This window comes from Mugil cephalus, chromosome 2 (assembly GCF_022458985.1).
Source record: "Mugil cephalus isolate CIBA_MC_2020 chromosome 2, CIBA_Mcephalus_1.1, whole genome shotgun sequence".
Taxonomy (NCBI): domain Eukaryota; kingdom Metazoa; phylum Chordata; class Actinopteri; order Mugiliformes; family Mugilidae; genus Mugil; species Mugil cephalus.
The window spans coordinates 13,513,422-13,536,913 of NC_061771.1; the positions used below are offsets into that span (position 1 = coordinate 13,513,422).

The following is a 23,492-nucleotide window of genomic DNA, read 5'->3' on the forward strand; positions in this document are numbered from 1 at the left end:
ACGCTTGTTCATTTACTAGTATGTAAGACTAGGTTAGTTAAATTTCACAGTTTCAAGCAGGATAAGGCTTCCATCAAGTTAAAATTGGTTTTAGTTTTTTGTAGAGATTCACACAAATGACCCAATCTAATGACAAATTACAATAACCAACAATAAACGAAAAAAAATTAACACCAAGCAACCAGAACAAAAGCTATACAACAACGAAGAAGCTAATTTTCTTCTCTTTGCAGTCAATTTATCTAATGCAGGGGTCTTCAGCGTCGTTTGAGGGACCCTCTACCTACTGTATGTGTTCTATATTAAACTCGACCTAGTGCTATTTATAAATATACATTATTATTATCATTTTGCGTTCAGTATTCAGCTATCCCACATTTCTTCCCGCATATCTTGACTAGGCTAGCTCTAACGCAAAATAAAAAACTACACATCTCTGTATAAACATCAATTACACACTGTTAGTAGTCTTTGCAAAGTTATAACGCGGAATCTGAGTCTGCATGACAGCAAACGTGCCTTTGCCACTAGGACAAAGACTTTTCTTTGTTAAGATGTTGACGACAAAAGAAAATCAGATACAAAACAATGAGGTGTGTCTAGTGGTGAATGAGTCAATGCGTAATAAAGATAATCCTTTAGTTTATCCCCTCTTTTACAAAAGCTATCAACTCTCAATTACTCTTACAGCAGCGGAGATGACCTCACGAAAGGTTCAAACAGTCACTTGATAAAAGATAACCGGAGAATAAAAAGCAGAACATTATAAAAAAGTACGACAGACTTCTTTGCTGCTCCAGGTAGTCCCTGTCTTCTGTTGTCATTATATAACTAACAAGTGATGTACATGTTTTCACACTGTACCATTTAAGTATATTTACTTAAAGTGCTAAAAAGGTTCGGGCACTGTCAGCATCTTACAGTTACATATAGATCGATAGACCTTTAAGCTACTGAATATGTGTAATAGCAGTTTGCAAATGTGTAAACTGTTACACACTCTCTGTCATATAATGCTATCGAACTGCCATCTTTTACGTCATGGCAGGAATGACTATGTTTGCATACTGCAGAAGTCTAAAATTAGATGTGCTCTGTCATTTTGACATGTTCTAAATAGACTAAAATATGTGTTTTCTTAGGTTTAACAAATACTGAGGATTTTGTGAACCGTAGGTGCTCAAAGTACTTTATTGCTTAAAGCACATGTTGGCTTAATTGTGAAACGAGTAACGTGTGAGTTCTGCATCTTTAGGTAAGAGGATGTGTTGACCATCACCTCGATGATGATGATAAGCTATGACACTAGTGGCTGCTGACTTTTGTTTTACTTGCTACATGTTTTAAATAGCAAGGATGTTTTCATTAGTTACAATAGACTGCCTACCCCCAAGCTCATTTACATGGTGCCTTTTTTTTAACACTGAAATGATGCATAACAAAAACAAGCCCTGCAAGTTAAGTTGCACTTTGAGGAAGCAGGAATCCTTCACTCCCTCTCACAAATACTCCAGGTACTGACAAATGTTCACCTCCATTTTTTGAGAGGCAGTTGAGGTGTCAGTACCTCTGTCAGTGTCAGGTCCTATCACTCGTTCGAACATTGTCGTGAATATAAGAATATTTCTGCATATTTGGACTCTTCTGGGGTAAGAACCTTTTTACACTGACTTTTCTGTTTATGAAATGGAACAATATTTTACAAATTCTCTTTGACAAATGGCTTTTAATTATGAAAGACTGTTCTATTTTAAATGTTTTTGGAGGTTTTTTACATTTGTTTCAGATTTAATACAAAGATGTATAACAATGTTAATTGACTTTTATTTCATTGAAACCTATTTGGACTTAAGCAATTGATTTTAAGTCAATTTGGCTATATGTGCTTTTCCTTTTGAATTTTGAGGTATTTTCTTAAAGCCTTTAAAGCCCTGATTTTTATTGTGTCATATATACATTTCATAGCGTGTTTAGTAACACTCATACAATGCAAGGGATTCATAAAAAAAAAAATGCATATTATTCTGAAGGCTAGAGAGTTAAACATACAGTTCTCGATGTATATAGCTTTTGTGTACCTTGAATTTACACTCATAGTTTACACTGTTTGGCTTGTCAGGGCGTAGCTGCTCTACGACCACATTAGTCCTTTGTGGATGTCGGATGGATATAATGAAAACAGCAAACATTTTTCCTCAGTGTCAACAAATGAAATAAATGAAGAACATAACCCTCACGAAGGTTTATTTGACAAATAATTACTTAAATTGCTGAAGTAAATGCATAGAATGGAAGCATAGAGTTGCATTACTATGCAACTTATTTTAACAAATTTGAGATAGATAGATAGATAGATAGATAGATAGATAGATAGATAGATAGATAGATAGATAGATAGATAGATAGATAGATAGATAGATAGATAGATAGATAGATAGTGGAATAGTCTGAAATATTAAATAAATGCAAGGCATATTTTATAATAATTGTAGAAACATGATATCCTGAAGTAGTCTGAAATAGTGCAGGTGAATACACCTGCAAATGGAATCTTGAGCGGTGACTGTAGATGTGAAAGAGACAGTTACTCAAACTAAACTTGTTTCTCTGGAATGTTGGCATACCTAGTTCAGGATATGTTAGAGTCTGGCAAATCTCCTGTAAAACGGCTGAGTAAGTTGTCACTGCCACACAGTGGAAGATCGTGGTAACCAAAGCCAGTTATTTTGTTGTTGCATTTGAGGGAAATGTCCCCAGAGAGAGACAAGGGAATACAATGGACAATTATCCTGAATGAAAAACAGGAAGTGTAGCACCCTATAATGCACCCTGAAATTGTAATTACGCCTGAAAATGTAAGAAAATTTGTACTCAATCAAAAATGTAGTAAAACCCAATTATGTAATAACTTCTCCAATAATGTAATAAAATATCCTAACTGAAATTGTAATAACATAAATGGTGATATATCCTAAGTAGTTTAACACATCTAGATGTAAATACCAGGAAATAAAAGCTGACAATCTGAACTCTTGTCTCATACTCATCTTGTGATCTTAAACCCAAATGTCTTCAGTGAGAAACAAAAACAAGGGAATTTGCCTTGCTTTTCCAATACTTTTGGAGGGGACTGTATATCAGAAATTTGCATTATACAGCATTATGCTTTTGATAGTCAGTTGATCTTGGATGCCAGCACTCTGGCCACTTGAGGGCCTGCAAGGGAGAACAAGATCAGAACAAGACAGAAGCTTTCTCTGTTTATATCACAGGCGTCAGATATAAGGCCCGCGAGCCAAAAGTGGCCTGTCAGAAGGTCTAACCTGGCCCTAATCTTAGGGTTCACACAGATTTAACATAACACAACACTGAGACCCAGAGTTATGCAGACATCGCACTTATTTTTATTAGGAGATGTCCGGTTGTTCATTACATGTTTTGTAACAGTGAAGCTCATTAAATTTAAACACTTTCAAATCCTAAATAAACTGGTAATGGAAACGCCTACATTTCGAAATTCCTTTTGAATATCTAAAGCTAAAACATTTTCACGCTCTCATGAGGTGGTTTTTCCAGACGTATCGATATCAAAAAATTTCCGCAAAAGTGCAATGGAAACACTTTTGTCGCTGTCCCCCATCACAGGCGTCACCGGAGATGATGCAGGTGGTCATGTGATCGTATGAAGTTTCAGAATTTCAGAAATATCGCTTTTGTTTTGCAAAATACTGTAGTGGAAACGCAGCTATGATGTGCTTCCATGCACTAAAACAAAAGGAAACAATTTGGAGTTGTCATGATTTGTAGATTAATACGTTGTTGTATTATTGGTCCGGCCCCTTAGATATCAAATTGTGCTCTGTGTGGCCCCTGAACTAAACTGACTTCAACACCCTTTTTATGATCACTTGGTAAGTGAGGATGCAATGTTTAAAGGTTCAACTAAAAGGTTTCCTTTTGTGGTATCCTACAGAAATCTGAAGGTATTGATGCTGGTAAAAATGTTATTACAATATCAGTCAGGATATTTTATTACATTATTGGTGAAGCTATTACATTATTCGGTTTTATTGCATTTTCAATCAAGTTAAGTGCAAATTTTCTTATATTTTCAGGCGTTATTACATTTTCAGGAAATTATTACATTACATAGGGTGCTACAAGGACAAACCATTGAACTGAAATTACGCCCAAATCCAAAATGAAGAATTAAAATACAACCAAAAAACAGCACCTTTTCTCTGCACAGAGAGAATGAAAATTTGTAACACAGCCTAATTGTGGCCAACTGGCCAATAGCTGAACTTTCTCGTCTGGCTTTATTCTCCGTTCCCGTGACACGCAGTGAGCATCAGGTACAGTCAGTAGCCTAGCGCAGTATGTAGTATAATAAAAGAGACAAATAAACCCCAACAGCATCTAACAAGTTCCTGTTACAGAGTTCCTTTAAAGTGTAGAGTTGACCTTTTTTCTGCACTGTGTACAGCCAAGTACCATTAAATACATTAATATAATCAGAGATCCCAGTGTTAAAATGTACAGGGAAATTTCAATCTCCTTTTACCATATGTTTGGATGGCACTGTTTGTTAAAGTGGCTTCAGTGTGTCAATATTTGTTCTGTACTTATAGTGACATAAAGGAACCAAGACAGACTTAAGGAGGATGGGGACCCTCATATTCCTTCTCCTACTAGCAGGTATTTGTGGAGTGTGTATTTGTGTGTGCGTGTGTGTTTGTAGAAGAATAAGATCAAGTGAGAATTAATGTATGCTAATTTTGAATAATTATAAATGGGGAAGAACATTTGAAACTGTGAAAATTTCACTTGAAATTGCAATCTATCAGAAAAACAAAAATGATTTTATTAACTTCATGTCCTGTTTTTTCTCTACTAGGACTAGTGGGAATGACATCAGCTCAATTAAATAACATGACATCAGGTAAAACACACACCAGTCAGTATTTAACATGCAGAAACATTACATTACATATAATATTAACTTATGTTAAAAGTGTATCCCTATTGCGCTATAGGTAATCTATTGAGTAACTTAACTGGTCTCTAGTCTACAGTAATAGGTAGTCATAAAGTTGGAGCAAACTAATGGGATTACTTTGTTTAGTATTAAATAGTAATAGGATGAGCAGGAGGATGAGGTGTAGAAATGTTTTAGTTTGATCTACACCAATTTTTCAAAAAACACAGCATCACATTTTAATATGTTTGTTTTTTTCATCACCAGCAAACATGACTACCTCATCACCAGCAGGCAATGAGACATCACTAGCATTTAATGCAACCTCGTCACCAGCAGGCAATGAGACATCACTAGCAGTTAATACAACCTCATCACCAGCAGGCAATGAGACATCACCAGCAGGCAATGCGACATCACCAGCAGTTAATGCAACCTCATCACCAGCAGGCAATGAGACATCACCAGCAGTTAATGCAACCTCACCACTAGCAGGCAATGAGACATCATCATCAGTTAATGCAACCTCATCACCAGAAGTTAATGTAACCTCATCACCAGCAGGCAATGAGACATCACCAGCAGTTAATGCAACCTCATCACCAGCAGGCAATGAGACATCACCAGCAGTTAATGCAACCTCATCACTAGCAGGCAATGAGACATCACCAGCAGTTAATACAACCTCATCACCAGAAGTTAATGCAACCTCATCACCAGCAGGCAATGAGACATCACCAGCAGTTAATGCAACCTCATCACCAGAAGTTAATGCAACCTCATCACCAGAAGTTAATGCAACCTCATCACCAGCAGGCAATGAGACATCACCAGCAGGCAATGAGACATCACCAGCAGGCAATGAGACATCACCAGCAGTTAATGCAACCTCATCACCAGCAGGCAATGAGACATCACCATCAGTTAATGCAACCTCATCACCAGAAGTTAATGTAACCTCATCACCAGCAGGCAATGCGACATCACCAGCAGTTAATGCAACCTCATCACCAGAAGTTAATGCAACCTCATCACCAGAAGTTAATGCAACCTCATCACCAGCAGGCAATGAGACATCACCAGCAGTTAATGCAACCTCATCACCAGCAGGCAATGAGACATCACCATCAGTTAATGCAACCTCATCACCAGAAGTTAATGTAACCTCATCACCAGCAGGCAATGCGACATCACCAGCAGTTAATGCAACCTCATCACCAGAAGTTAATGCAACCTCATCACCAGAAGTTAATGCAACGTCATCACCAGCAGGCAATGAGACATCACCAGCAGTTAATGCAACCTCATCACCAGCAGGCAATGAGACATCACCAGCAGTTAATGCAACCTCATCACCAGAAGTTAATGCAACCTCATCACCAGCAGGCAATGAGACATCACCAGCAGTTAATGCAACCTCATCACCAGAAGTTAATGCAACATTATCACCAGCAGGCAATGCAACCACACCACTAGCAGGCAATGAGACATCACCATCAGTAAATGCAACCTCATCACCAGCAGGCAATGAGACATCACCACCAGCAGTAAATGCAACTTCATCACCAGCAAGCAATGAGACTTCATCACCAGCAGTTAATGCAACCTCACCACCAGCAGTCAACGAGACATCACCAGCAATTAATGCAACCTCGCCACCAACAGTCAATGAGACATCACCATCAGTTAATGCAACCTCATCACCAGCAGGCAACGAGACATCACCAGCAGTTAATGCAACCTCATCACCAGAAGTTAATGGGACCTCACAACCACCAGCCACCACATTGCCATCTCAAGGTAATGAAATCCTTGTTACAGTTACTATATCACTGCATTCATGCATTTATTTCCATATCTAGGTAATAAACTCAACTCATTTACTTTTACATACAATACATACCCCAAATTCTTAAAAGATCATATTGATGTGAGAAAACCTTTTTCTCCTTTTGATGGTGGTTTTATGTAAGCGCTTGTGTAAATGACTGAATCAATTCAGTATAATATCAACCTTAGAACAGCTACCCTTGAAATAAAAACATATTTTTCTTTAAATAAAATGACCATGTCACCACTCAGTGCAACTTGAACAGCGATCTCACTTAATTACAATTTGCCACCAGACAAACTGTCCCCACCCCCACTCAATGCAATCTCTTCACCAGTACAAATAACCTCACAAACATTTAATATATTCCTGTCACCACTCACCACAACCTTACTGCCAGTCAACACAATGCAACTCATCCAAATGTTTCAGTCCAACTGCCCTCAATACTGTATCCTCAACAACACTCAATGCAGCCCAACAATCAACATGACACAATCTTCACTGAAGGTAACCACCCCAACTACCTGTCTACATCACACTTAGTCACTCTTATTGTGACTACCTATGTGATGTAGGTAAATAGTCTATTTGTCATCAAATATGACATTTCCAGTTGTACAGACATCAAATAATGCCACGGTGATAATATGCTAATCTCCCTTACCAGATTAAAAAAGAAGAAAATTCTATGGATTTAATTTAATGTTTTTAAGTTATTGTTATGGTAAAGACCAAGATCTCAAAAGATGGAGGACAGTTTCTATCACATCTTCAAAATTATGAAAGTATTTGTTTGTATAGCTATGGGAAAACAGTCTCTTAAAATGATCAGCATTGATTAGCGCAACCTTACGTCAAAATAACGTCACCCCCATCCACATCATCACCAGTTTTAATTTAACCTTACTACAAATAAACGTTGTATGGCATTACAACATTAACTCCCTACCCACCTGTCAACATGCTCTTACCTTAAATAATGAAACCTCACTATTGTTTGTTGACATATCACATCACCTTACCGTCTCTATATAGTAGGGGTTGAATGACTTCAGTTTTTTTAAAGTCGACTATTATGTGGTGAATATTGATGTTGACTACAGCCACAACAACATCAACTTATAGAACATAACAGTGATACTTGAGCTTATGAATACTCTACACTGCAGGTATGTTTAGCCTATATACTGTAAATTGAAACCATCAATAGCATTGAATAGTACTTCACACTGTAGATAATATAATGTAGAAGAGATTAAAAAACAGTGGAATATCCCCCTTAGCCTAGTAACTAATAAATTTAGACAATAAAATTCACCAGCAAATTAGTTATATGCAACCTCCTTCCCTAATTGACTGCTGTCAAGAGGATTTGGACTGTTCGTCTGCTAGCTTAAGTGGATGCCTTTTCAGACGAGTGTGCATTGCAGTAGCACTTTAGTTGCATTTAAGGGCTGACTTGCATATTCTGCATGTAGCTCAATCAAGCTATGCTCGAAATGTAACTTTCTGAATGCAGTCCTTGTCCCAGTTTGCATGCAATGGAGAAAAGGCATCATGGTAAAGCAGTAGTCCACTATTCAACTAATCGACTAGTCGGTACAACCCTTACTACTACCTCCTCGCCATTAGTGAAATTAAACTCACCTACCTTTAACACAATCTTCTCAAACGTCAACATAACCACACCCACCACATCAGCAATCTGTTTTGTGGTCTCACTCAGTGCCACCACTCAACATAATATCACTATCATTAACCTACCCTCACCAGAATTCAGTGCAACCTTGTCACAAATTACCTTGACCTCACCTCAAGTCAACATAAAGTTCTCATCAGTGCATTCCACTCAACATTTCCATGTTTGAGAATGTAACAAAAGTTTTCACCAAAGAGACCTCATCAATTAAGAAGAACAATCACGCAAAGATATGTAGAGTCTTTTATTTTGAAGTGAGGAATACAATTTATTACTCATTTAACTGTTGATTCCCTTATTTTTCTTCATGCGTGTAATGAATCCTCATCATCATACCACAGTCAACCTGACCTCACCACTGCACAATGGAACCTTTGCACCCACCAACCTAACCTTACCACCACTAAATACAACCTCGCCACCCATCAACATGACCTTACCACCAGTAAATGCAACTATGCCATCCATCAATATGACCTTACCACTACTCAATGGAACCTCACCAACCATTAACATGAGCTCAACACCACTCAATACAACCTTTCCACCCACCAACCTAACCTTACCACCACTAAATGCAACTTCACCACCCATCAATATAACCTCACCACTCACCAACATCACTTTATCACCACTCAATGGAACCTCGCCATCCATCAACATAACCTCACCAACACTCAACGCAACCTTTCCACCAATCAACATGACCTCACCACCACTCAATGGAACCTTGCCACCCATTAACATGACCATACCACCACTAAATGCAACCTTGCCACCCATCAATATGACCTCACCACCACTAAATTCAACCTCACCACCCATGAACATGACCTTACGACCACTAAATACAACCTCGCCACCCATCAACATGACCTTACCACCAGTAAATGCAACTATGCCATCCATCAATATGACCTTACCACCACTCAATGGAACCTCACCAACCATTAACATGACCTCAACACCACTCAATACAACCTTTCCACCCATCAACATGACCTCACCACCACTGAATGGAACCTCGGCACCCATCAGCATGACATCACCACCACTCAACGCAACTTCGCTACCCACCAACATGACCTTGCTACCAGTTAATGCAACTTTGCCACCGATCAACATGACCTCGCCACCACTAAATGCATCCTCGACACCCATCAACATGACCTCACCACCACTCAACGCAACCTCACCACCCATCAACATGACCTTACCACCAGTAAATGCATCCTCACCACCCATCAACATGACCTCACCACCACTCAATGGAACCTCACCACCACTCAACGCAACCTCACCACCCATCAACATGATCTTACCACCACTAAATGCAACCTCACCACCCATCAACATAACCTTACCACCACTAAATGCAACCTCGCCAGCCATCAACATGACCTTACCACCAGTAAATGCAACCTCTCCACCCATTAACATGACCTTACCACCAGTAAATGCAACTTTGCCATCCATCAATATGACCTTACCACCAGTAAATGCAACTTTGCCACCCATCAACATGACCTCACCACCACTCAATGGAACCTCAGCACCCATCAGCATGACATCACCACAACTCAATGCAACCTCGCTACCCACCAACATGACCTTGCTACCAGTAAATGCAACTTTGCCACTGATCAACATGACCTCGCCACCACTAAATGCAACCTCACCACCTATCAACATGACCTCACCACCATTCAACGCAACCTTTCCACCCATCAACATGACTTTATCACCACTCAATGGAACCTCGCCACCAATCAACATGACCTCACCAACACCAAATGCCACCTTGCCACCCATCAACATGACCTCACCTCTGCTAAATACAACCTCACCACCACTCAATGTAACCACGCCACCACCAATCTCCAACATGTCACCACCAGGTAATTAAGCAGCAGAACTTATTTTTTAATAACTACACCTCATCTAGATGTGGTACTGTACCATGGATTAATATACTTTTGGGCAGCGTGATTTCTCTTTAAGCATATGCAACATCAGCCCAACTGGTGTTCTGCCAATGGGAACTGCCCCATCAGTACTCAACAGTCAATCTTGGATATAACTTGCAGCAACAATTGATGGCACAGCAAGAAAACCAATTGCCTAAAGAATTTGGCCAACACCACTCAATACCACATCCTCACTAAAAAAAAATAAATATAACAAATTCACCACTGCTCAATATAACCCCTCATCACCACCTAGTGCAAGCCCACCAGTAGCGTCCTCATAACTAGTCAGCATAACCTCACCACCACTCAATGAAACAATGCCGCCTGTCAATACGACCTCAACCCTTTAATGCAACTACACCAGTGGTGAAATTAAACTCACCCACAGTCAACACAACCCTCCCACCAGTGAAACCTAAACTCATTGTCACCTACTGAAACCTTACCAGTAGTCAGCGTGACCTCAACATAAGACAGCATAACATTACCAACAGTCCCTTCCTCCTCAACGCCACCAATCACCCAATGCCACTGCAAGCTATGATATACTAAAATGTTATAGAGATCACATCAAGTGCCTAAATACTGCAGCTACTATCAATTCACCAATGAAATATTGCCATTAGTAGATAAGTAAAACGCATGTTTTGAAATAAATCTTCTGAGTTTCAGAGAGTGTTAACATCTCCTTGGAAAAACGCTGGACACATAATTCATAACTCATAGCTTCCTTGTTCGTTATTGTGCATCATTATTAGATTCCCCATCATTTCTTTGCGCAGTTCGTAATGCTGTCCTGTTCTTTCTGCTAAACATGGACTTACTTCTAGGCACCACAAATGGAACATCTTCACCATCAACAATGCCTACTGCCATTCCGACTACCACCACAACAGCTGCACCACCACAACCACCTAAAATTAATTTGGGATTTAAGTTGCAGAAAACCTTTACAGAAGAACTTAATAACCCTTCCTCACCACAGTTCAAAGCTTTGGAAAATGAAGTAACCACAGCGGTGAGTTTATGCAGATCTCTGTATTTGTTAAAATGTGAAAACTTGTAACTCTGACTATTGTGCATGTTGTTTGTGTCATGTGAGGAACACATGACAGATTATCATAATTGAATATGTAAAATTTATCTCTCTTTACAAAGCAATAAACATGCAAGAAATATGTGTAATACATGTCTTCAAGTTTTTACTTTTTTATTTTATAAAATTCATTCACAGCTCAACGAGGTTTATAAAAGGCAATATGGACCTAGTTTCAATCAGACTAACGTCAGAGGATTCAGGTATATTACCTTGCTTCTTTTATCAGATTTTTAAAAGGTCTTTACTCTGATGTTAAAAAATTGAAAGGTAAAACAGTTGAGAGTGACGAGAGGTGTTTTAATATGTTTTCTGTCACAGGAGTGGTTCCATTGTGGCAGATGTTGACCTGATATTCAACGAGGGGGAGCCCCTACCCAATGCCACTTCAGCAGCGGACACTCTGGTGGCTGCTGTTTCTAGCGGAAACTTTTCCCTCAATGTCAACACATCATCTATTACAGCAACTGGTAAGAGGGTCCAACTGGTCACAAGAGCAAGACCAAACCTTTACATTAGAAAATAAATCCTATCAGAGAATAGATGATCTATATGTGATAAGTGAATGATCGTCCATATCAGCTGATAGTCCATCTGATGCATCCCATGATCCCAATCTCATTTAATGGGTCTCATTGAAGCAGCTTTAAGCTGGCAATCTTTGCTGTTTCCTCTGAATGCTACTTTGTAGCCCACCTCCACACCTTGTCATTGTTTTTTCCCCTATCTGTTTCTGTTCAGATGTTGTTTCTATGTCATTGATGTCTGCTATGTTCTGTATCCCAAGTCCTCTTTGCTGCTATTCTCCCTTGAATTAGCTTTTCATGTAGGCACATGGAAGTACAGGGATGTGTCCTAACCCTGCCCTTCCATGTGCTTATGTGGGAAACCTAAAGTAGGGAAGTCTCAGAACAGAGGCATGTCAAAAAAACTTACTACATATGGTAATAATGTTTTTGTTTGACTTAAGTGGTCCTGACTGAACTTTTATTTTCAGTTGTGGAGACACCAACTGAAGCCCCTGTCACAGTTGTACCTTCCACTTCAGTTTCAATTCCCATTTCAGGTAAGAGAGAGTGAAGCAGGTTTATTAAATACTTGACTTCAACAACAAATAAAAAAAGAAAAACAAAACAAATATTGAAAATATTACACAAACATAAGTAGCATAAATTTATGTTTCCCTTATTTTTCTCCACCGGGGTAATGCAATCTCATCACCAGTCAACGTGACCTCATCACCTGTCAACGTGACCTCACCACCAGTCAACATGACCTCACCACCAGCCAACATGACGTCGCCACCACTCAACATAACCTCACCACCAGTCAACATGACCTCACCACCAGTCAACATGACCTCTCCTCCACCAGTCAACATGACGTCACCACCAGTCAACATGACCTCTCCTCCACCAGTCAACATGACGTCACCACCAGTCAACATGACCTCTCCTCCACCAGTCAACATGACGTCACCACCAGTCAACATGACCTCTCCTCCACCAGTCAACATGACGTCACCACCACTCAACATAACCTCACCACCAGTCAACATGACCTCTCCTCCACCAGTCAACATGACCTCACCACCAGTCAACATGACCTCTCCTCCACCAGTCAACATGACGTCACCACCAGTCAACATGACCTCTCCTCCACCAGTCAACATGACGTCACCACCACTCAACATAACCTCACCACCAGTCAACATGACGTCACCACCAGTCAACATGACCTCTCCTCCACCAGTCAACATGACGTCACCACCAGTCAACATGACCTCTCCTCCACCAGTCAACATGACGTCACCACCAGTCAACATGACCTCACCACCAGTCAACATGACCTCTCCTCCACCAGTCAACATGACGTCACCACCAGTCAACATGACCTCTCCTCCACCAGTCAACATGACGTCACCACCACTCAACATAACCTCACCACCAGTCAACATGACCTCTCCTCCACCAGTCAACATGACCTCACCACCAGTCAACATGACCTCTCCTCCACCAGTCAACATGACGTCACCACCAGTCAACATGACCTCTCCTCCCCAGTCAACATGACGTCACCACCACTCAACATAACCTCACCACCAGTCAACATGACGTCACCACCAGTCAACATGACCTCTCCTCCACCAGTCAACATGACGTCACCACCAGTCAACATGACCTCTCCTCCACCAGTCAACATGACGTCACCACCAGTCAACATGACCTCTCCTCCAGTGACACCATCCTCACCACCAGTCAACATGACCTCACCACCACTCAACATGACCTCACCACCAGTCAACATGACGTCACCACCACTCAACATGACCTCACCACCAGTGACACCATCCTCACCACCAGTCAACATGACCTCACCACCAGTCAACATGACATCACCACCACCAGTCATCACACCCGTGCCTAGTAAGTATCACGACCAGACTGTAATTTTTCAGACTTTCACTATCAGGTGATTAAATTTGCCCCACTACTAGTAAGATCCCCTGTTGACTTTAACCATAACAAACTTAATGTTTTATTGTCTTTTTTTTTCTTTATATACACATATAAAGTATGTGAAACCAGTATTAATTAATATAATTCTTCCATTTAACCTTCCCACAAGCAAATGGAACGTCAGCACAGCCAGTTATCACAACTACTACTACTACAACAGCTGCCCCAGTAAACTCAGCAGTCAGACTTGGATTTAGCTTGGGGCGGACGTTTGAACCAGAACTTGCAAACAGATCCTCTGAAGCGTTCAGGAGTTTAGCAAATACAGTTACAGCATCCGTAAGTGCATTCTACTTATCCTTATTCTCATGCTAAAAAGAAGCTGTGCCGGCAAGATTGATAAATCTCTCATCCTTACTTTTAGTGGTATTCCTTTATCTGAATGTCCCTTTCATTTCTCCAGTTGGACAATGTCTACAGCAGAAGATATGGAAGCCGCTACCGGGGATCTAGGGTCACTTCTTTCCGGTATTAAAAACTATGGAAAATGTATCACTTGCATGCATGTGTTAAAGAAAGTTATCAAAAATGCACCGATTGGACCGATTGTCCATTTTATTCATTGAATTTTGTTATTACAAAAATGTCTGCTGTAAGATGTAATATAATGTGAAACTAAGCAGTAACTATGAAAAAAAAACTCTTTTGCAGGCAAGGTTCAGTTGTGGTAGATGCTGAGTTGATATTTAACAATGCCAGCACAGTTCCAGAAGCTAGTGATGTGGAAGTCGGTCTAATAGAGGCAGCAACCAACTCTTCTAACTTCTCCCTCCCAGTGAACATTTCAACTATTGCTGCAACAAGTAAGTGTTGTTCTGTATACGCTGTACAGTATGTGAAGCTGGATGTATTACAGGACCCAGAAGCTAAAGGAAACCTGACAACAATCTGATTTTTGTTTCTACAGGAATTATTACTACATCTGCCCCAACTGCAGCTCCAACCGCAGCACCTAATGCTACAGTTGCCCCAACCGCAGCACCCAATGCTACAGTGGCCCCTACCGCAGCACCTAATGCTACAGAGGCCTTTACGGCAGCACCCAATGCTACAGTGGCCCCTACCGCAGCACCCAATGCTACAGATGCCCCAACCATGGCTCCCAATGCTACAGTTGCCCCAACCGCAGCTCCCAATGCTACAGTTGCCCCAACCATGGCTCCCAATGCTACAGTTGCCCCAACCATGGCTCCCAATGCTACAGTTGGCCCAACCGCAGCTCCCAATGCTACAGAGGCCCCAACCATGGCTCCCAATGCTACAGTTGCCTCAACCATGGCTCCCAATGTTACAGTTGCCTCAACCGCAGCTCCCAATACTACAGTTGCCTCAACCGCAGCTCCCAATGCTACAGTCACAACTGCAACCACCACTGCATCCACAGATCCACCTTACCACGAGGACACTTGCCTCACATCATCTCACCAAACATTTACTCCAGTTGCCCCAGATCTTGCCAATTCATCTTCACCAGCTTTCCGGGCCTTGGCTGCAACTGTGGTCAGAGAGGTAAGATTTCCATGAAGTGTATTATAACAGCAAACTCATTCCCATAAAAATCTTCTATTTAGACCAAATTAAAAAAAAAAAAGGCAGGTTTAACTTTGACTGGAGCAGTTGACATCATAGTAACTTTTACTTTTTCAGCAAAATTACTTTTCCTAATACATTTCAGCCTCGCCATGGCCAGTTAATATAGGACAATTTATGTTGCTGATGTTGTCTTACTCATGTAGCTCATTGTTAGCTTGTGTAAAGCTGCCTACAAATCAACAAAAACTGAGCATTTGTGGCAACCCATGAAAATCAAAATTACAATTATTTTGTCTTTCAGATAAACAGAGTGGCTAGAAGTGTGTATGGATCACTGTTTCTTCGCTCCCTTGTTAACTCATTCAGGTAAGACCTAATTTCAGCCATGTCAAAACTTTTCCCGCAATTTGTTGGTTACTTGCTTTTTAAAAAGTTTTTCTTTCTCCTCTTGTTTTAGGAGTGGATCAGTGGTTGCTAATACGACTCTTGTGTTCAGAGACCAAGCCTCAGCTCCTTCTTCAAGCAATGTGACCACGGAATTCACACGTGAACTTACCAGCAACACTAGTTCCCTGAACGTTATAGCAGGCAGCATTACTGCAAGTAAGAATAAAAGTCGCATGGGATTTATCTGCTTACTCATGTCTTTGACTTAATTGCATGTTACAGTGTATTTTTGGCTAACCTATTCATATTTGTACAGCTTCCACTTCGACGGCTTCCACTGCAGCTCCCAATGCTACAGATGCCCCAACCACAACTCCCAATGCTACAGTTGCCTCAACCATGGCTCCCAATGCTACAGATGCCCCAACCACAACTCCTAATGCTACAGTTGCCTCAACCATGGCTCCCAATACTACAGTTGCCTCAACCATGGCTCCCAATGCTACAGTTGCCTCAACCACAACTCCCAATGCTACAGTTGCCTCAACCGCTGCTCCCAATACTACAGTTGCCTCAACCACAGATTCTACTACTTCAGTCACAACTGCAACCACCACTGCATCCACAGATCCACCTTCATTCAATGAGGGGACACTTGGCCTCACATTCAGTCTCAACCAAACATTTACATCAGATCTCGCCAATCCATCCTCATCAGCTTTCCAAACCTTGGCTGCAACTGTGGTCAGAGAGGTAAGATTTCAATACAGTATAGCCATGTGCTACACAAAAAGCAGCCTGTAGCAAATCATCTGTGATGAGTTTGCAGGTCCTGCAGGCAAATTCTGATTAAAAGGTCTCTCATTTCTTACTGTTTTCAAGCATGTACCAATAATACTGTCTTTCAGATAAACATTGTCGGTAGGAGGCTCTATGGCTCAACTTTCCTTCGCTCAATCGTGAATGCATTCAGGTAAGACTCAATTTCACTCACTGACTAGTTTTCCTTTACACTATATTTGCATTTGACAAGTGTTTCTTTTCTCTCCTTTTCACTGTAGGAGTGGATCAGTGGTTGTCGACATGACTCTTGTGTTCAGGGATCAAAACTCAGTTCCTGATCCAAGCACGGCAACTACAGATTTCAGCAATGAACTCAACTCCACTTCCCTGAATTTCATACCAGGCAGCGTTTCTGCACGTAAGTCACAGCCATTGTGGCATTCATTCATCAAATAAATTATTTAGTCAATGGACACACAGTCTCAGTTGTGATTACGTGGCCACTGGAAAGTGTACTTGATTTGAACCTGGTAAGAGAGAACTCTAAAACTAGAGAATTTCACTGACTAATACCTTTTCCTTTTTTATATTTCAGATTCTGCATCAGGCAGTCCTCCTCGGCCCACGACAGCGACTCTGGCTGTCATCACCCTAACACTGGTGGCTGTCACACAGATGTTGATTAATTTGTAGCCGGCACCCAAGACACACCAGTAACCGGACACAGGGACACGCCAGAAATGACAAATGAAAGGAGTGTGCATTATGAAATTTACCAATATATGGTAAAAAGATGTGTGCTGTGTGTCAAAGATTAAGATCACGAGTATTTTACAGTATTTTCCAAATTTTAAGAAGTGATAATTGTTTGAAGAACCTAATATTTGTTACCCTTTTTCATTTAAGTAGTTGCCTTCCAGTTTATTCTTTATTGTATTTGTTTTGAAAATGCATGTTTGAATGCCACTTTCTATTGTGGCATTGAATTTTAAAAATGCAAATACTTAGTAGCAATTTATGACATATTTATTTCTCTTTCAAATCATCATATGATTCAGCAGGATACAGTTTATGTGCTGAGACATTGTGCAGTGAAAGGCTGAAAAGGAAGAAGTGTAACGTGGTGCGTGTTGTGCCAGAGGCTGTGAGAATAAAATGATCCTGATCCTGCAGAACCAATGATTCATGTTCTGTCAAAACTCATGTTTCAGTTTTTGGAGAATCATCCAGCATCAGGTGAAGGGAGTGTGATGTGGATTGCCTTTAAATGAGCTGCTTAAAACTAATCTATGTACTATTATCATAATATTCATTTAGAAATATGTTTTGATTGATTATTTGATCAACAATACCTGATGAACACTGGTTCTTCCTGTGTATTAAAGGTGGAGTGCTAAAATTGTATTGTTAATCAGCAATAAGTATTAAAATGTTCCCTTAAAAAATATCCTCTTGGTATGTTTTTGCCTTTTCTTTTTTTAAAAAAAGAAAAAGTTCATAAGAGGAATTGTACATTAATTAAACCTTTATACAAGAACTCACATTGATACCCACATTCGAAAGACTTCACAATTTAAATGCGCAATAAGCTTTAAATTATATTCTCTTACACTTCACTTGGTTTGAAGGCACAGTACATTTTGAATATATTGCATGCAAGCCTGCAATGATACAGAGAACAAGTTTACCAGTATAGACCTATTAATAAAATGTGTAGCTTTGTGTGCTCTATACTGCTATAATGTCTTCCGACTGTCAATAGAATAGACGTTGATACATTGATGGATGCAAGATGGTTGCTTGCTACTTACCACGGTCTGTTGTACATGTAATAGGAATGTCACACCAGAAGAGGGCTGCATTGCACCGAGGATGATCCAAACTTGTATGTGCACTGTGTCTATCCCCAAAAAGTTCCATTTAAAGTTTTGTTTAGTTTTCTGTGCAAGCCGAGGTCGAAAAACTCTCATGTTGCCGTTGGTCATGACTTAGTTTTGATAACAAGTCATGGGCAGTGAGAATAATTAAAAATAAATAAATAAATAAATAAAAGATCCATCAGGGTTTCCTGTGACATTCTGGTCCTGGAACTCTTAGATTGTTGTGGAACTGTTGTATCACCATAACACTGGGCTTGCGTAGATGTAGAAGCTATCAGTAAGTGCAGGAGGAATGGCATAAAAATAGTATGTATATTGTGACTTCAACCCTCACCCTGGTTAATATTATTCAATTATTCAGCATCTAATGTTTATGTTAGTATAGCTATGGTCTGATGAACTTCATGGAGGCCTCCATGGATAAACCAACCAGTACAAGATAGCAGTACTTTAATTAATTAATTAATATTATTATTATTTTTTTTTTATTTTTTTTTTTTTGAAAAATGCACCTGAAAGAGGTGGCTGCATGTCACCAGTAGCTCTGTGAACAATAACCTTTTTAGTTTATTCTTAGCCAATCAAAATGGTTTTGGTCATTTTTGTCTTTTTGTGCTGTTTTTATTTTGTTTTTCTCTGTACTTTTTGTTTTTTGGCTGTGTTGTTGGTCATTGGCTGTGGTGTTCGGCGGGGCGGCCGTTGTGTCCAGTGGTGTGTTACTGGTATTGGCTGCTAGTGTTGTCCGTGTCCCCTGAGCTGCCCGGAGTGAGGCCTAAGTGCTTTGGATGCCAGGCTGAGATTCCCGCTAAACCTCTGAAGAAGTCCTGGGGATGCCAGGCTGGAGTTGGCGGTGGAGGAGCGGAGAAGGAGCTTCAGGTCGGTGGTGCCGTCTGTCCTCAAGGGGATCGTGAGGTCTTCAGCAGCAGGATGGACTGTGTGCGCTTGATGGGACCCACAGGGAGTGTGTCATGAGAAGTGCTTTGGAGATCTGGTTCATAGGACCACAATACATATGGGCCTAGGAATTTACATCCCTCTCTTACAAGTACAAGGAGACACCATTCAACACATCCATGCTGCTGTTGCTATGCAACTGGTCAATCAAACAGCTGAAAACCTCAGTCACTGTTTTTGCCAACTTGCATATAATGCTGATTCTGTAAATTTTTTGATAACATTGTTTATTTTTTTATTTTTATTTAATTTAATCTCATTTATTTTTTCTTTCTTGTGTTTTATGAGAGTTTTCTTATATGTGCCACTAAGTTCCGGTGACAAAATAATTTCCCTCGTGGATCATCTAAGTCTGTCTAAGTCTAACTGACCGGGTCAGCAGCTGTAGGATATATCCACCTGCTCCACAAGTGCTGTCCAACATAGCGTTTCCCAACCTTTCTTGAACCATGGCACATATTTTACATTAGGCGAATCCCAGAAAAAAATGTGCGAATGTGAAATTTATTTACGTGGTTATGTCACGGTTACGTTTCGCGCGTCGCGTACTTAACAGCGCTTGTGCGCATGCGTGACCAAGGTACGGTTTCACTAGCACTAGCCATGGCCAAATATGCTTGGGCACGGCACGATTACCTACTGTGAGTAGTAATAATTAAATATTTGAATATTTTGAATTTGATTAGTAACTTTAATTGAATTATCTGAAGCTCACAATTTTTGTTTTCTTCTGACCACTACTCATAGTAGGACCTGCATCTGGGTCAGAAATGTTCTCCTGGACCCACTTCGGATTGAGTACCTTTCTTTTCCAGTATTTATCCATCGCTATCACCGCTGTGCCACTCGGAGCACCATGACTTGTGCTTTTGACCGAATTCGTGATGTGCGGATCGATACTGCAATATCGACACGTCCGATAACAGGTCTTTATCTATACTTTCGATACGTCAGTCATTCAAGGTAATGCCGGAACACAGTGGAAAGTAACTAATTATTGAGATATGGCAACACAACAAACCTTGTGAAACGCATCAGGTTGAACCACAACACACTACAGAATACAAGGCATTTATGGTGCGGACAGAAGAGAATTACGATGCACGTTTACTTAAGATGTTCGAGTTTAAAATAAATAAATTACTCCGATTTCAAACACACTATGTGTTTTTAGGTTTACCAGATTGGATGTATTTACACAAAATATCGGTATTGACTATACCAGACTGAATGTTACTCAGTATCAGATTGGAAAGGATATCGGTGGTCTCTAACATGACTAGTTGGGGTAGCAACAGGTATATAGACAGGTTAATTGTATACCTTCTGCCATCTAGTGGAAGAGGATTTAATTGTTCTGCTTGTCACTATAAATCTCTGGCAAAGCCATAGACAGACTAATTCTCGTCTCTTCTCATCTTCTACTACCCCTTATCCTCACTGGGGTCTTATGGGTTGCTGGAGCCTGTCCCAGCTCTCATCAGACGAGAGGTGTTGTACACCCTGGACAGTCTGAAAGGCTAATTATTTGCAGTAAATAAATTATAATTTTCTGACCAATTAAGTGAAATTGGATAATTTCCCGCATCACACCTGATTTCTCACAGTAGTATGTTGTGGCACAGTGGGGATCACTGGTCCAAAGTACTTCTACATTGTGCTGTCTATCTTTTTATGTTTGTCATCTTCTGCTGCTCTGTTTTTGAAGAACAGACAAGTTACTAAAAGGGCTTTACAGGACAGAATAATACTGCAAGAAAGTTAAATTGTGCAAACGACCTGTATGGCCACTTCAAACCTTTGTATCTTGGGAATACTCAATCAAATGTTAAGTATTTATGTCATACTAAATGTTTTACTTCTCAGCGCGGTAAGTAGTTGCTTCTTGTATTGAGAAATATGTGTCATAATCTTGGGCTGAGTAAAAGCTGCAAAACCACAATTTAAAAAGTCAGAGACTTCTTTAAGTAACAGTATTATCAGTAAAATGTAATTGAAGTACATTAATACTTCAATATAATATTATTTTCCTCTGAAATGTGAAGACTTATTCATTCTACTTGTATGGTATTGTACCTGGCTGTCGCATCTGTGTCTTTTTTGATGTTTAGAGAGTAGCCAAAAGCAATTCCACTGCGCGTGTAATGACAATAAGGTTCACTTATGTAATGTTGTTGAAGAAGAAGAAAGTAACCCAAAATTAAAACCCTCACACCAAAGTACAAATTACTTGCAACTGGATTTACGCGCTGCCCTTGAGTACATTTCCTTGTAAATGTTTATATGGCAGCACTGAGACAAATCCACCACAGAAAAAAAAACAACAATTTAGGAATAAAATTAATAGCAAAATAGAATTTGTAGTGACACAGAACAATGCCCATGGTTGTTCCTAATATTCCTGCTGTGCTTTATATTGTGCAGTTTAAATTAAGTCCTCGTTTGTTAAATTACACTTTAACAAAAGGGAATTACCTTTTGGACTATGTTTACCGGCAACCGTTTGTTCCAGTCCAAGGAGCGTTACCATGCATATAAATTACATTATCAATCAAAATTTTGCATACGCTGTTCAATTTTCTGAATTCTCATTACAAAACATTTCTGAATCACGCACATGGACGAGAAATCTATTAAACCGGACGGTCGGCATAATGTTCCTCTACGAACATATTCAGCACTGAAAATTAGAAACGTAACTTCAAATTCACACAAAGTGACTTGGCAACGGCAGTGTGCCTATTTGAAGGATCAAACATTAAATGTTCAGCATTGTACCATTAGTCAGTGTTACACTGCTGATAATGAAATGTGTAATCATATAAGACAGGTCACTTCATTTGGAACAAAGCGCTGGAATCGACCTCTCCTCTCTCCTCTTTCAGAGACAAAAGAGCAGATGTGCAGCACTCCATCCTGCCTGTAAAACACACTGTCCTGAGAAAAAAAAAAAAACAAAAAACACTAGTTACTGAGCCAGTGTGCCTTTTACTGCACCCTTCATTAAAAATCCCCCCATGCTTAATTAGAACACATCCGCCGCACTTGAGATGCGCCTGTCACTGGCTGAGGCCCAAGGTATTCATGCTCGGTAGGCTTGGCCGTGGTCTGTCGCTCACTGAAACACATGAAAGACATGATGTGAGCTGTTTATAGGAATATGTAGGAAGGGAAGTGGTACCCATGCAAAACTCATTTGAAGTCAAGTAAGTCAATATAATTCCTCCGTTATGAACAATACTTCTTCCCTCCGTTTTATTCTCTGGAGTTATTTATTTATTGTTTTCACTTTAATTAATGTATTAAGTTAGTAAGGTAAACAAGATGTTATCTTTGGTCTAGACATAGTGCCCCTAACAGATTACTTTTACACACTGTGCAGCTGATGACCTTAAGAAAAACCTGTGAAGGAACAGGGGCTCTTAAACTGAGTTACACTGGTCACAAACTTGTCACAATTGTATAAATCAGGTCCAACCATTGGTGATTCTGCAACAAAACTGCAGGGTTTTACAAAATCTGTAGGAATTTGGTGCTATTATTGAATGACTGTTATTGCAATCTCAAAAACACACAATTTTATGACCCAAGCAAATGCAATTAGGGGTTTCATTCAGTAGTCTTAATTCCAAGATTATGATCATGTTGTATATTTCCTTGTGTTTTTACTGTAGTCACAATGACTGTGTCATTAAAAAAATAGAAAATATAAGCCCTCATGTCACCACTTTTGTTCATTTGAAGTGAGATGACAGGGGGAGTTGGCAGGAGACTGGATTTTGTTGCTGTGGTTATTGTTGCTTGCTTTCATTAGAGCCCATTTCCCACCTCTCCCGTCTGCCATCTCGTCTGTGTAAAA

At 40.1% G+C, this 23,492-nt stretch overlaps 1 protein-coding gene across 17 annotated transcripts; it reads left to right on the top strand.

Annotated features, from left to right (window-relative positions):
- The first annotated feature begins 1,482 nt into the window (after positions 1-1,482).
- LOC125004228 (mucin-2-like) lies at positions 1,483-18,246 on the top strand. 17 transcript variants are annotated; one of them, XM_047578691.1, is made up of 21 exons: positions 1,483-1,649; positions 4,632-4,698; positions 4,898-4,942; positions 5,246-5,596; positions 5,693-6,215; positions 6,261-6,353; positions 6,654-6,778; positions 11,312-11,499; positions 11,716-11,780; positions 11,899-12,047; positions 12,575-12,643; positions 12,802-13,601; positions 13,688-14,003; positions 14,206-14,375; positions 14,500-14,564; positions 14,748-14,899; positions 15,004-15,434; positions 16,479-16,769; positions 16,925-16,989; positions 17,078-17,217; positions 17,395-18,246. In XM_047578691.1, exons 2-21 carry the CDS (start codon positions 4,665-4,667, stop codon positions 17,490-17,492), a joined length of 4,170 nt encoding a protein of 1,389 aa, XP_047434647.1. In that variant the 5' UTR covers positions 1,483-1,649; positions 4,632-4,664; the 3' UTR covers positions 17,493-18,246. The 17 variants fall into 17 exon arrangements, with proteins under 17 accessions (XP_047434647.1, XP_047434637.1, XP_047434642.1 ...); XM_047578681.1 differs by having other exon boundaries at positions 5,693-6,008; positions 6,099-6,215; positions 6,261-6,778; XM_047578686.1 differs by having other exon boundaries at positions 5,693-5,836; positions 5,996-6,215; positions 6,261-6,778.
- The last annotated feature ends 5,246 nt before the right edge of the window (positions 18,247-23,492 follow it).